Raw genomic sequence first — 16,337 nt, forward strand, 5'->3', positions numbered from 1 at the left:
AGTATAGAAGGCGCTGGGTATACGATAATGAACAAAACAGTCACAGTCTTTGCCTTCATGGAGGTTCATCTAGTAGGAGAGAGAGTCAAACAAATATATAATTACATATAGGTATATAATTATATAATTACAACTTGTGAAAAGGGGTATGAAGGAAACACACTGGGACAATGATAGATTATAAGGATACTCTACTTGTAATGAGGAGCCCTGGTGGTGCAGTGGTTAAAGCCATCGACTGCTAACCAAAAGGTCAGCAGTTTGAAACCACTAGCGGCTCCTCAGAGAAAGATGTGGTAGTCTGCTTCCATAGAGATTTACAGCCTAGGAAACCCTAAGGTGTTGCTATGAGTCAGAATCGACTACACGAAGACAGTGGGTTTGGTTTGGCTACTTATAGTAGACTCTCTGAGGTGGTAATATTTGAGAGATGAAGGATGAAAAGGTCCAAGTCAAGTGACTTTTCAGCCATTTGTAAAAGTTCTATGGCAGGAAAGAGCTTGTTGAGTTCAGCACCTGAGAGGAGCCAGTGTAACCGGAGCTAAAAAGCAAACGATTGGATTGATCTACCATTGGTGTTTGTCAACCAGGTCAAACAGAAGAACAAGCAGACAATCTCCTTGGGAAGAGAAGCTGGTATTTGCTTAGTTTTAAGTGAAGTAATATTAAGTAGTTCTGAGGTCTCTGAAGAGGGACTAGCCCAGGCCATGAAAGGCAATGGTTGGCAGGTTTTTAGGAAGCCTTCCAGTTTGTGGAGGTTAGAAGTCCAAGACTTCATGTGGTAGTCTAACAGTCTAGAGGGGTTCAAAGATACCAGCAACTAAACAGATTCTGCATGAGGAGCAGAAAACAAAGCATGTATTCTCTCAATTTGGAGGGAGGGATGCCAATCAAAAGAAAATGTAATGTTCAAATGAACATCCAAAAAATGTTCATTTTTCCTTCTATGAGATAAATGTACTTGCAATCTTTTATCATGCTAACCAACAGCACATTTCTCGTTTAAAAAAGAGATTTGCAAGGACTATTGTAATTCCAGCAGGCTAAATTTTCGCAATCTCTCAATTTAATAACCTTCCTAACAAAATTACATTTAGAGAAAAAAATGAATGAAATCACATATTCATTTCTATGCAAAGAACTTTTCAGTATAATTTCATCATTGTAAAATGTGAGGGAATGCCATGTAAATGCATGATTGTCAATATCTTCTTAGCTCTATGAGCTATTACGTAATGCTAGGAAATGAGAAGGAAAAATGGGACCACTTTATTCTGGAAAAATGGAATCTCTCAATGTTAAGGTAGGAAGCTGCAACAAAGAGCCTTTGTTGCCTTTCAGCTTATCTACCCCCTCAAGCAGCTCCTGCCATACACCCACATGTACACAGTGTGGGAAGATGGGTTTGGTCTCTTCAGTCCCACCAGCACGTATAAAAAATAACAGTCAACAACATTATATCTGGATATATAATTCAGGTATTATTAGTAAAAGCTCACCAATTCAGATTCTACTAGTTCAAAATATATAATACTTCTCTTCACTTCTACACAATAAAAATTCTAAATTACTCTTTATCCTAAAAGTGTTCAGCACTGAGTTCAAATACTGTTGCTGTGGTTGTTGTTGCTCTTGTAAGGTGCCCTCGAGTCGGTTCTCACTCACAGGGACCCCATGTACAAGAGGATGAAACATTGTCTGGTCCTGCACCATCTTCACAGTTGTTACTATGTTTGAGCCCATTGTTGCAGTCACTGTGGCAATCCATCTCGTTGAGGGGCTTCATCCTTTTCACTGACCCTCTACCTTACCAAGCATGATGTTCTTTTCCAGGGACTGGTTCTTCCTGATAACATATCCGAAGAACCTGAGACGAAGTCTCCCCATCTTAACTTCCAAGAAGCACTCAGGCTGTACTTCTTCCAAGATAGATTTGTTCCTTCTACTGGCAGTCAATGGTGTATTCAGTATTCTTCACCAACACCATAATTCAAACGCATCAATTCTTCTTTGGTCTTTCTTTTTCACTGTCAAGGTTTCACATGCATATGAGGCAATTTAAAACACCACAGCTTGGATTTAGGCACACCTTAGTCCTCAAAGTGACATTTCTGGTTTTTAACACTTTATAAGAGGTCTTTTGTAGCAGATTTTGCCGTGCAATGTGTCTTGATTTCTTGACTGCTGCTTCCATGGGTGTTGACTGTGGATCCGAGTAAGATGAAATCCTTGACAACTTCAATCTTTTCTCCGTTTATCAAGGTGTTGTTTATTGGTCCAGTTGTGAAGATTTTTGTTTTCTTTATGTTGAGGTATAACCCATGCTGAAGGCTGTAGTCTTTCGTCTTCATCAGTAAGTGCTTCAAGTCCTTGTGGTTTTGTCATCTGCATATTGCAGGCTTTGTTGCGTCTCCCTCCAATCCTGATACCCCATTCTTGTCCATATAGTCCAGCTTCTTGGATTATTTGCTCAGCATACAGATTGAATAAGTATGGTGAAAGGACACAACCCTGACACACACCCTTCCTGATTTTACACCACGTAGTATCCTCTTGTTCTGTTCGAATGACTGCCTCTTGGTCTATGCGCAGGTTTCGCATAAGCACAATTGAGCGTTCTGGAATTCCCATTCTTCACAATGATATCTATAATTTGTTATGATCCGTATAGTCGAATGCCTTTGCACAGTCAATAAAACACGGGTAAACATCTTTCTGGTATTCTCTGCTTTCAGCCAAAATCCATCTGTCATCAGCAACGACATCCCTTGTTCCACGTCCTCCTCTGAATTCGACTTGAATTTCTAGCAGTTCCCTATTTATGCACTGCGGTAACCATTTTTTAACTATCTTCAGCAAAATTTTACTTGAGTGTGATATTAATGATATTGTATGATAATTTCCATATTCAGTTGGATCACTTTTCTTTGGAATGGGCACAAATATGGATCTCTTTCAGTCAGACTTCCAAATTTCTTGGCATAGACGAGTGAGCACCTCCAGTACTGCATACATTTGTTGAAATACCTCAATTGTATTCCATCAGTTCCTGAAGACTGGTTTTTGCCAACGTCTTCAGTGCAGCTTGGACTTCTTCTTTCAGTACCATCAGTTCTTGATCACACACTACCTCCCGAAATGGTTGAACATTGACCAATTATTTTTGGTACAGTGACTGTGTAGTCTTTCCATCTTCTTTTGATGCTTCCTGCATTATTCAAAATTTTGCCCATAGATACCTTCAATAGTGCAACTCGAGGCTTGAATTTTTTCTTCAGTTCTTTCAGCTTGAGAAATGCCAAGTGTATTCTTCCCTTTTGGTTTTCTAACTCCAGGTCTTTGCACATGTCATTATAATACTTTGTCTTTTAAAACTGCCCTTTCAAATCTTCTGTTCAACTCTTTTACTTCATCATTTCTTCCATTTGCTTTAGCTACTCTACATTCAAGAGCAAGTTTCAGAGTCTCTTCTGACATCCATTTTGGTCTTTTCTTTCTCTCCTGTCTTTTTAACGACCTTTTTTGCTTTCTTCATCCATGATATCCTTGATGTCACTCCACAACTCGTCTGTTTTCAGTCATTAGTGTTCAATGTGTCAAAATCTATTCTTGAGATGGTTTCTAAACTCAGGTGGGATATAGTCAAGGTCGTACTTAGTCTCTCATGGACTTCTTTTTCTTCACCTTCAACCTGAATTTGTATGTTAACAATTGATGGTCTGTTCCGTAGTTGGCCCCTGACCTTTTTCTGACTGATGATATTGAGCTTTTCCACTGTCTCTTCCCACAGATTTAGTCGATTTGATTCCTGTGTTTTTCATCCAGTGAGGTCTACATTTATAGTCAACGTTTATGTTGTTGAAAAAAGGTATCTGCAATGAAGAAGTCGTTGGTCCTGCAAAATTCTATCACGTGATCTCCTGTGTCATTTCTATCACCAAGGCCATATTTCCAAATACAGATCTTTTTCTTTTTCCCAATTTTTGTATTCCAATCACCAGTAATTACAAATGCATCTTGACTGCATGTCTGATCTATTTCAGACTGCAGAAGTTGGTAAAAATCTTCAATTTCCTCTTCTTTGGTATTAGTGGTGGTTGGGGGGTAAATCTGAATAATAGTCATATTAACCTGTCTTCTTCATAGGTGTATGGATAGTATCCTATCACTGACAGTGCTGTACTTCATAACAGATCTGGAAATGCTCTTTTTGAAAATGAATGTGACGTCATTCCCCTTCAATCGGTCAATTCCAGCATAGTAGAACATATGACTATCTGATTCAAAATGGCCAATATCAGTCCATTTCAGCTCATTAATGCCAAGGATATTGATCTTTATGTGTTCCATTTCATTTTTGATGACTTCCAATTTTCCTAGATTCATCCAATTATTAATGGATGTTTGCAGCTGTTTCTTCTCATTTTGAGTCATGCTACATTAACACATGAAAGTCCCAAAAGCTTTACTCCGTGCACGTTATTAAGGTCCACTCTACTTTGAAGAGGCAGGAAGCTCTTCCCCAGTCATATTTTGAGTGCTTTCCAACCTGAGGGGCTCATCTTCCAGCACCATACCAGCCACTGCTCTGCTGCTATTCATAACGTTTTCACCTGTCAATTTTTTTCAGAAGTAGACCGCCAGGTCCTTCCTCCTCGTCTGTCTTAGTCTGGAAGCTCCGCTGAAATCTGTCCACCATGGGTGACCCTGCTGGTATTTGAAATACCAGTGGCCTAGCTTCCAGCAACATACAAGCCACCACAATAAGACAAACTGACAGATGTGTGTCTAAAAATCAGTCCTCTTTTCATAAAAACTACGTAATATTCTAGGAATTTATTTCGTTTAACTTGCAAATCTAAAATTCCATGAAAAAATAGATGAATCAGAATTATTTTCAACTATTTTTCAAGTTCATACACTGCAATTAAACTTAACTTCTTTACAAATACTTTACAAATCATTATAGTTATTTTCCTTACAAATTCTCTTGCTTTCCATTAAGTCAGACTAGACCTGCCTCCCTTATTTTGAAGGAATCAGCTTTTAATATTCCTGTGTAGGCATATACATACACAGTTTATTGTAAAGTGTTAAGAGATGCAGTGTCTCAGTTAATGGAATATTATTCTTAAAGTTAGAATATATGATTTGGAAAAACGGTTTCTAAAATATGACACAAAAACAAATACTAAACAGTTTTATGGATACTGTTGGAATAAAGCGGTATTAATTCTGTGGCATTCTTTTAAATTTGTGTGCTCAAAAATGTAAAATATTGACAAAAAGTGTATGTATTGAACATTCTGAATATCTGAACACCATATGAATGGAGGCTTCAACTAAACTTAAATGCCTGACACACAGTACCCATGCCATTGAGTTGATTCTGACTCGTAGCAACCCTATGGCACAGAGCAGAACCGCCCCATAGGGTTTCCAAGGCTGTAATCTTTATGGAAGTAGACTGCCACATCTTTCTCCCGAGACACAAAATAAGTCCTCAATAATTAATAAATATATGCTGCTTGATTGAATAAATTTTTCTATATACATATTCAAATATTTAAGTTTCTTATAGAAGTGCATAGAAATTATAATCAAAAGCAACGTACTATATGCCCATTAAAGATTAGAAGTACAACAAACAGTGATTACACAGGGAGACAGAGTGCTATTCTCCCTCTATTTTCCCTTTTTTTAATGTTTTGTTATAATTTTTGGAAAAGTAGACATTTTTTAAGCGACAGTACCTAATACCTCTGGCATCAAGAAAAGAATTACAGGGGATGTGGCTTTTGCTAAAATGACAAACCAGCATCCTTGAGTTCATATTCATATTAAAGCTGGGGAGAGTCCACATTTCTCAGCACACAATGGATCTTTCATCAATATTGGAAACTGCCTTTGTGAGGATATTTGCAAAGAATGGACGGAATTCTCAATGTTGCAAGCAACCACTGAATTACTTAAAAGAACAATGAATAAATGACTTATTAGAAATGTTTCTTGAGCTCAGAGATATTTATACTACAAAAGAAAAGACCTGAGTCCAGCCTTTTCTCCAGAATAATCAAGAAGAACAGACTGAGTTTGTTAACTGTAGGCATCAATTCCCTAATGATTTGCCATTGAAACTGTTAGAAGGGACTTCTCCTTGACGTTAAATCTTACTTGACTTGAAAACACTGTTTATGTTCCCATGTTTGTTTACACCTGTTTTGCTCTGCCCCTCCCCAAAAATAAAGATTAAGGTGACTCCAAAGAAGTGTATACAGTGAAAAGACAAATACATTTAAAATAAGGAAAATGAGACAAAGAGAAACTGAAAAGATAAGATCAAGGTAGGAATGAGGTAAGTGTACAAAAAGAATGACATTATGTCCTGTATTCTAATTTGGGGCAAGCGATAAACTAGGTTCTAGGCTTTCAGGCAACTGATTCTAACCCAAAAACACAAGATAAATATTCAACATTCATAAGTTAAGAACAACTATTTGCTCAACAGAAATAGTCCTGACATTGAGGTAAAAAATAAAATTTTCCAAATGGCTCTTACATTATTTAACATAACATGATAAACATTTAGAAAAAATACTTAAACATTAACAATTTCCATCAAATGCTTTCTTATAAAATCCTCAATATAAGCCAAAAAGAATGACAATAAAAGCAAAATCCATAAAATCAATCCTACAGAGACTAGCACAATTTTGTCTAAACATGTTTGCATTTTTCTGATGATCTGGCTTATTCTAGGGATGTATTTCTCCATGAGATGCTATTGCAACAAATATGAAAGAAACAGAGAAAGGTATTATAATAAACACAACTAATAAAGGTATGGTAATACCCAAAATATTTTCTCCATAAACATCTTGCATATCCTTTAGTAGATTTATTCCTACATATTCTTCATTTTCATTGCTATTATAAATGACATCTTAGAAAATTACACATCTTAATTATTATAGTTTTTGTATTAATCTTGTATCTAGCAACCTTGCTGAAATGTATAATTAGTTTAAATAATTTTTCTGTCTTTTTTTGAAAGTTCTATCTATGGCGTAGTGGTTAAGAGCTCAGCTGCTAAACAAAAGGTTGGCAGTTCAAATCTACCAGCCACTCCTTGGAAACCCTACGGGGCAGTTCTACTCTGTCCTATAGGGTCGTTATGAGTTGGAACTGACTTGACGGCACCTAACAACATCTATCATTTGTTTTTCCTTGTGAAGTCAATGGTGGAGGTTCTCTCATGCTCTCTCTGCCATATTATCTAGAAACTTCCTCCTAAATTCTTAAAATCCAATACAGCACTCTTTGATCATAACTTATAATTCTTCTAACTCTCTAACTCCCTTACTTCTACTACCCTTTAACCCTCATTCTTCTTGTCAAGTATTGGCCACCTCAAAACATTATTGCCCTCTCTGATGTACACCTGACAATGCATCACATGGACCATGCAATGACTCTCTTGTCAGTGCTCTTGTTCCTATGCCCTTTTACCACATCTACTACATAAGGACTTAAGCACAGATTAATTCAGTTTCCCATCTCCACTCCCACATCTAGATCTCTGGATAATACTTAAGAATGTCACAAATTAGTTGCATTAAAATTCATTGGAATCCAATCCCAAATGCATCTTCGCATTACTCTGCTACCTCATTGTTACCCCTGACTCATGGTAAAAATCAGCTGCCACATTACATGTTCCTTATCAGAGTTTTCCCTTCCATTTCCCTCAGTTGCTATTTCAAACTTTCACCACTTTCCTCAAGCCCTTATTTCATTTCCACTGCACCCTTTCAGCATACTCGTTGCCATCAAGTCTGTTCCAACTCGTAACAACCCTACAGGACAGGGCAGAACTGCCCCATAGGGTTGCCAAGGCTGTAATCTTTATGGAAGTAGACTGCCACACCTTTCTCCTACAGAGCAGCTAGTGGGTTTGAAATGCTGACTTTTCGGTTAGGAGCCGAACGCTTAACAACCATCCCACCAGGGCTCCTTCTTTTTCAGCATATGATCCTCATTTTAATGATACTCCTACATTTTCAACTCATATTCCAGTAAAACTCAACTATTTAAATATGCTATAATTTCTCCTGCCTTGATTTCTTTGCACATGTTGTTTCCTCTGCCTGGAATGTCCTCCTCCAATTTGCCTAATAGAAAAAACTTCACTTATCCTATAGGCCTCAGCTCAAATGCTACTTCTATGAAATCTTTCCCACTCCAGGTTCCTTCTCCTAAGTGCCCTTATATCCTATACCTGCTCCCAGTTACAGAAATGATTATGTTGCATTGTAATTGTTTGCCTTTGTGTTCCTGCATAAGACTGTGAACTCCTTAGAGGACAAGGAAGTCTTTTGTTGTTGTCGTTCTTGTTTGTTTTCAGTTTTCCATCCCAAACACCTACTTGACACTGGCTAAATGCATGTTAAAAGAACGACTCTTTCCTACTAAAGTATAACTCCTTGGGCCCAACATGATATAGAAGAAATAAACACAGAGAAAATAAATTTGTAAGAACCGTAGAATGTGGCTGTTTTGCCAATAACATCAATAGTGAACTGGAATTCAATTTGATCTACTGACTCTCTAGAATAGGTTTAACAATTCCTTATAACCTGAATAGGCAACTAGTGATTCTTACTCATTCATTCAATACTTATTAAGTGCCAACTATGTGTCAAATGTCATGATGACCACCGGGGTCCTTCAGACTTAGGATTGGGATCAGCTTAACACATACCTGCATACAGTCCATTGCCTTCCAGACAGCCCTAGAATCAACATAACCCTTAGGTCGAAGAATCAAGATAACTTTTCAGGCCCTTTATTTGGCTAATTCACTTACACCAGCAAATACCAAAGCAGCTCACTTATACAATGAGATTCTACCAGCTCCCAAAAATTAAGGGACATCAAACTTCTATTACAAAAAATTTTTAAACATTTGCTTCTTAAACAGATGAGGTTTGACATGAGTATGATGCTGTTTGTTTTACCTGCTATCTCCAAAAGTGGGTTTATGTGATCTCCTTCTGCCAACTTTACAAATCCAACCTGATTTCTAAAATTGTCAACACCTTGAAAAGGCAAAGTCAAATGTTTTCCTTGAAGGATTTCTTCTATGAATGGTTTTAATTCCAAAAGCGCATCAATACCCCTGGTAGGAGATAATATATTTTTCAATAATATATTAAGCAATAAAATACACAAAATCAAACAAGGAACAAAGTAACCAGTTTTAGAAATGTAAATTAATTTTAACATTTTTGCTACCATTTGTACTAATTATTTTAAAGCTCAGAATACCTTCTAAAACTAACCTATAAGACTAAAACTATTATTAATTTTTAAATAAAAACTATGGAGGAAGTGAATTAAGTCTTTACCTAATTATAACTGCTACTAAAGACATGAAAGTAGATACTATTTCATAATTGGCTAAGAAATTTTTAACCAAGAAAATACTGCATGGACCATTCAAAAAAATCACTAATAACACATCCCAAGAAAACCCAGTACCTACGAGAACTTAGATTATGCAGAAAATTCTAAAGTCTTGTTAAAAGAACTTATACTTACATAGTATTTACTATTTGCAAGGCACCCTACTAAAACTTAATATACATTATCTCTTATAATAGTATAATAAAATAATGTACTGTACTTGTATTCAAATAGAAAAAAACTAAATTATATTCCCCAACTGCAGCTATGTAAAGTAAAATAAGTTTGTTACACCTGTTTAGGCTATGTGATTACAGAGCCACTCTATGTTTCAAATAATTTATTTTTCTTCATAAAAACAAGTGTCTACTATATTAATGAATTAGACATTATCAGGTTTGGAATATTTTGAAAATTCAGATCAACTACTTCCATCCTGAAGAGACTTCTGGTACAGATACTTTATTATGAAAAATATATACCACTAGAGGGCAGCAATTACTCACAAAAGAAACAGGCACACTCTTTAGAGTACTTAGAGGTGAACCACAATTATTTTGATCAATGATTTGTTCACTAGTAGTTACGTGTCAAATGGAGGGGAGGTATTTTTCTAGATCTTTTACATTTCTAGTCAACATACATAGTTTTTTAATATAATTTTATTTTTGTTGTTGTTGAGAATATACACAGCACAACACAGACCAATTCAATAATTTCTACATGTACAATTCAGTAACATTAATTATATTCTTCAAGTTGTCCAACCATTCTCACTCTCCTTTTCCAAATTCTTCCTCCTCCATTAACATAAACTCACTGTCCCCTAAGGTTCCTACCTAATCTTCTGAGTTGCTGTTGTCAATTTGATCTCATATAGATAGATCTTAAAAGAGCCCAATGCTCAAGGCAGACAATCTTTACTAGTTAAGCTAAACTATTGTTTGATTTTAAGAAGACTTCAGGCAATACTTTTGGTTTAAGGTTTAAAGATTATCTCAGGACAACAGCATATATAGTTTTTAACTGATTTTCATCCCTGGCCTCCATACTCAGTCTTATTACTCTGTAATAACATAATGTGCAATACTTAACGATAGCTTTGGAAATGTCAACACTTTTCATTGTACCTCCATATCCACATCCTGATCTTTCCTGTTATTTATGTTCACTCAAAAAGACATAGTGTATATACTTCTATAATATTGTCCTTCACTCTGTGTTGTGAATGCAGGTGATAACAGAACAAACACTTTTGGTACATCTATGATAAGTTGTGGGAATTCAAGATACTTGCTTTAAATGAAATTGTATGCTAAAGCTAAGGACTAGGGGTTTTCGCTTTGGAAATGTCAACACTTCTCATTGTACCTCCATATCCACATCCTGATCTTTCCTGTTATTTATGTTCATTCAAAAGGACCTAGTGTACATACTTCTATAATATTGTCCTTCATTCTGTGTTGTGAATGCAGGCAATAACAGAACAAACACTTTTGGTACATCTGTGGTAAGTTGTGGGAATTCAAGATACATGCTTTAAATGAAACTGTATGCTAAAGCTAAGGACTAGGGCTTTTCACAGAGAGTGAAATATATAGATGGTCTACACTCAGCCCAGTTTTTAATTTCTCCAGTACTATAAATCAATAAATTTGTCCTAATTAGATATCATTGAATCACAGAGTTAAAAGGAATCATTAAGTCCCACTAACCGTCAAATTTTTTAAATAGAATGTGTTAAGGGTTTATGGAAAGACTTTTTCTTTACGGTAAAATGAGTAGAAAGTATATGCACATAGAAAACAGAATTCTGAAACTGGAGTGCAGACCTAAAGGTTGTATTTAAAATTAAGACAGCACAGATATCTTTTCAAATCAGCAGCTTGGTTTGGCTTAATACAATTCTACTCCTTTCTCACACACTGTGAGGACACAAAGGATCTTAGGTGGTGTCTATCTGACGAAATTCATGGTTATAAAAAACATCTCTGCACACTCCATTTCCAATCCACTGATCAATCCCTTATTAAACACCTAAAATACGATCACAATAGGCTTTGAAAAGAAAGAATAAATATCAGCCAAGAAACAGACAATCTAGATGGGTAGCATATTATATAGTACAGGATGAAAGATAAAAATCTTAAGAGATTTAAAAAAAAATCCTTCATATAAACAATTTCTTAGCAGAAAAGCCAATCACGTTCTCTCTCACTATACAGTTGCCCAAAGTGAAAGCACACCTTGAATCTTACCATCACTGTCTGTAAGAAGCTGACACTCTGCCATACTTTCCTGATTTGCCCAAACTAGAAGTAAATCTTCTCTTCTTTTAAATTCCATTACCATTTTATACCTAGTTATTTAAATTCATATAGTATCTATTCAACTAAACTGTATAATCCATGAGCACAAGATCCATTCTAAATTCATCTTTATTTTCCCCAAAGCACCTAGCTCAATGTCTTGTACATAGTTGATAATTAATGTTGGTTGAACTGCAATACGATCTTGTCTGATAGCAAACTTTAGTTATTTCTTAGATTTTTAGTTATTTAGATTTTTCATTATAACTCAGTCAAGAGTAATTACTAAGCTGTAAATATCCAGCCATCAGACACTACTCCCAGTATCATAAAGTAGTATAAAGACGCTATTTTAACTCTTCAAATATAAAGTAGACTTACTAATAAGCATTTAGTTTCTTACACAAACGTGAAGTGTATCTGCAAATAACAAAATTAAAAAACCATTGCCATCAAGTCGATTCCAACTCATACCCACTGTATAGGACAAAGTAAAACTGCTCCATACGGTTTCCAAGGAGTGGCTGGTAAATTGGAACTGCTGACCTTTTGGTTGGCAGCCAAATGTTTAACCACTGTGCCATTTGCAAAGAGACATGGTGAAACATATGACTGAATGACTCAGAATGTTACTGTGCTCTGTATGGTTATTTTTTAACAGGTAATATTGGGATTTAGGGCTAGATAACTCTTCCTAGTTCAGAATTCCCTCATGTACTGTAGGTGGTTTAGGAGCCCTGATTCCTGCCCATAAAATGCCTATAGCAATCCTCAGTAATTGAGGCAACCAAAAATGTCCCCCAAATATTTCCAAAGGTCTCCTACAAGGGGCAGCTCCACCCACACTGAAAGCTGTAAACGTCTCAATATATCTTGAACGTAGCTGCCCCCCTCACCTCAAGCCCACTGTTAACAGTATTTATAGTTAATTATGTGTTCATCAGTAGAGGCTATTGAGATACAGAGGGTCATTTATACTTCCAGCAGGCCAATCTCCCCTGCTTCTCTCTCTCTCAGTCTCTCTGTCAACAGTAACTCAGTCTTCTCTGGTTTAAAAAGGCCTCTTGGGGGTACAATTATTCATTTAATTCAGACTTCCTTTCAGAACTGCTTTTCCCTTGGCAGGGGGTCACCATGCCCTCTCCCACCTCCTTCCCAAGAAAGCCTGAATACCCTTGTAATAGGATTAAGGAAGATCTTTGGTCTTTGATCTTCTCAGAGATCTTGGGAGGGGGAGGGTGGTATTGTTATATCCCTGGGTGTCCTACATTGGTCCCCACTGACAGCATGCCTTTCTCTCTGCATACTGGCACCTACTGCGGAAGCATAAAATCCCTGCCTGGGTCTCTGATCAAGAAATAAGATACTCAGCACTGGCCTTGGCCGTCACCCAGCTTCTTCAGATCCACTGTTTCTCTCTGAACTTCCAAGTTCTCCCACCCGTGCACAGGAAACTTCTGAATCCATCTGTATGTCTTGAACAGACAGTGGGGAATAAGGAATTACCTCAGGCCCATCTGCTAGGAATCTTCCTCAACCTAGTTAATACCACATCTTTCCAGTATTAGTTTAACAGGAACTTTTCTAAAGAGCTTGCAATTTTCCCAGCTACAACCTGAGAAGCCCAAGCTGATCAGTGTTTCTATCATTCCTAGTTCTCTGCTCCAACGATGGAGGCAAGGAGGGTTACAGAGTGTTTAATCCCAAAAAAGGAACCAGCAAGCTGTGTCTGGCTTCATGCCTTTTCCTCTGCCTTTGCTCTCTCTGCCCACAGTTCAGATGGGACAACATCCTCACGGCCACACCCCTCCTCAGAGCTGTCTGCACTTCCACTGACCACACCGAAGATCTTTTGGATTTGTTGCTGCTTCAGTGTCTCCTACCTACCACCCTCTACACAAGCTCAGTATTTACTCCTGCTGCTCCACTTTAACACACACTAGCCACTACTCTTTTTTCTCAGCCTTTCACCTTCCTGGTTCACATCTTCCTTGGCTTCTCTTTTTTTAAGAGCACAAAAGCATTCATCCCCACCCCCCACACTGGCAAAGTGATCAGACAAATTAAGTTAAGTACAATCTTCTAGCCCTCTCTGCCCTTGCAGGGTGCCCAGGGCTGCTCTTGGGCAGATCAGGTTGAGAGAGATCAGAACACTGGTATCTAAAAACATGAGGTTTTACCATATAAGAAAATAATCATAAATGTAACTGGTAATTTTGAGTAACTTATTTCCTTTTCTCCCTTTTATTTTCTTTTGCTCACCCCCTTCTCAATTCAAGCCTTGTTCTTCACTCCCACAGAAGATATATATGTGAGGGTAGAAAATAAAAGAAATATTCAATTCATTCTGGCTTTGGTGTTCCAGAGCTTCGGCTTTCTGGAAAAATCAAGAGGGCTACAAAAGAAGTACCAGGGAAAGGTGGAATCATAAGTACAGATAGAGTGACCCAAAGAATTGGAGGAAAAGCAAGGTTTCTGCACTCCAGATTGGAAAGCAGCAATCAATGTCTTATACTCAACCTTTATGGAATGATTCTTGGATGAGGGGATACAGGGACTCTTAAGAATGACTGAGGTAAAACTGTAGTTGTCCACTGGCCTAGTGGAATGGCAGCTCTAACAGGTAATAATATCAGTTAATTAGAGGTAGTTGAGTTGTGCCTTGCTTTCAGAATCTTTACATAGAAGCCTAACCTAAACGGTCAGACTGTCGTTGTTGCTGTTATACATAAGGTCCAACTCATAGTGACCTTATGTATAACAGAATGAAACACTGCCCAGTCCTGTGCCATCCTCACAATTGTTGTTACGTTTGAACCCACTGTTCCAGCTACTGTGTCAATCCATCTTGTTGAGGGTCTTCCTCACTTTCACTGACCCTCTACCAAGCCTGATGTCCTTCTCTAAGGATTGGTCCCACCTGGTCAGACTACATAACCTAAATTATGTAATGTATACTTACATAATTAGCATGAGCAAAACAACTGCATAACCAAGGGCTACCATTTGATAATAATAACATTAGTAAAAAGGTCTAGATTAAGAAGAATATTTACACAGCTAATTGCGTACACTGATTATTAACTGGAATAAATTAAAATAAAGAATATTTCTTTAGAATTTCAGTGCCTCTTTGGGTTCTGCTATGTTTACTCATATTAACATAATAATTTAGATAATAATATTCAAGAAAGACATATTACTCACGTGTTTACTTCATCTTCATTTAACAACTGCATCACCAGCAGGGTAACATGAAAGGAACCATCACCGACCATTGCTTCGGCCAGTCGCTTATCTTGTCGTATTATTGCATTTTGCAGGATCTTAATTCCTTTTGTAATCTACTCATACACACACACAAAATTAGAAACTAGGTAAGAAAAAATTTCCGTGGCAAAACGTAAATCAAAAACAAAAACAAAGATTAGAACAATGTCAAGACTCTGCTCCCAAACAAATGCTTATCTACTTGTCTACTTTTTCTCAATACCCTGGATAATTGATTTGGAAGGCTCAATAGATCTATAAGTTAAAAAAAGTCATACAATACTTGTCCATTGTAACAGCCCAATGCCCTCATTTTATAGATGGGGTCATCGGTTGGATGGAAAAACTCTCAATAATCACGTATCTTTTCAGAAACTTGTTCTTGGAATAGTCACTATGGTTCACTATAACTATGATCTTTCCTAAAAATGCTTTATTCTTGCCACAGAAAGGTCGAACCATCAGATACTATTCCATTTCTGTTGGAAGTAATATTTATTTGCCTCCAAGTGAATGTGTCTAAGAACCCACTCCTCATGGCCTTTAATATTTTTTAGGACAGTAAAAATGTCAACAGGAATAACTACTGTCATTTTTCTAGACATATGAGAAGGAAAATAACCATGGTGACAGAGTTGCAAAGAAGTCCATATATGTATGTTAGAAAAACTGTTGAAGTTTGTATCCAGACCTGGTCACTCATCTGCCTTCTCCTCTCTGGTACCTACTCCTCTGAAACAGGAAGAAGAATGATGCATTCTCCTGCCTCCACTCCCTGGTGGATCTCAAGTCTAATCCACTTCTAAATGTTGGTGTACTCAAAAGCAGGCCATGAAAATTACAATGCCTGGTAAGCTAATCATATCCTTTCTTAAAGAAAGTACATACCATCAAGAAGATAAAATACTTAGGAATATACAATGAAAACTACAAGATACTACCGCAAGAAAACAAGAGATCTACATAAGTGGAAAAACATACCTTGCTCATGGATAGGAAGATTCAACACTTGTGAAAATGTCAATTCTAACCAAAGCGATCTGCAGATACAATGCAATCCTGATCCAAATTCCAACAGCATTTTTTTAATGAGATGGAAAAACAAATCACCAACTTCACATGGAAAGGGAAGAGGCCCCGGATAAGTAAAGCATTACTCAAGAAGAAGAACAAAGTGCGAGGCCTCACACTACCTGATTTTAGAACTTATCATACCACCACAGTAGTCAAAACAGCCTGGTACTGGTACAACAACAGATACATAGACCAATGGAACAGAATTGAGAATCCAGA

The 16,337-nt window shown here is 37.1% G+C and overlaps 1 protein-coding gene across 8 annotated transcripts in view; it reads right to left on the bottom strand.

Annotated features, from left to right (window-relative positions):
* The window catches only part of AKAP7 (A-kinase anchoring protein 7), a 166,593-nt gene that overhangs the window by 101,155 nt on the left and 49,101 nt on the right, over positions 1-16,337 (bottom strand). For all 8 annotated transcript variants that reach the window (XM_023730192.1, XM_004368924.2, XM_023730169.1 and 5 more), the window contains 2 exons: positions 14,982-15,118; positions 9,018-9,178 (listed from right to left, as the gene is read on the bottom strand). In XM_023730192.1, coding sequence (XP_023585960.1) covers positions 9,018-9,178; positions 14,982-15,118 — 298 coding nt within the window. The remainder of the gene's footprint in view (positions 1-9,017; positions 9,179-14,981; positions 15,119-16,337) is intronic.

This window comes from Trichechus manatus, unplaced genomic scaffold (assembly GCF_000243295.1).
Source record: "Trichechus manatus latirostris isolate Lorelei unplaced genomic scaffold, TriManLat1.0 scaffold00002, whole genome shotgun sequence".
Lineage (NCBI taxonomy): Eukaryota > Metazoa > Chordata > Mammalia > Sirenia > Trichechidae > Trichechus > Trichechus manatus.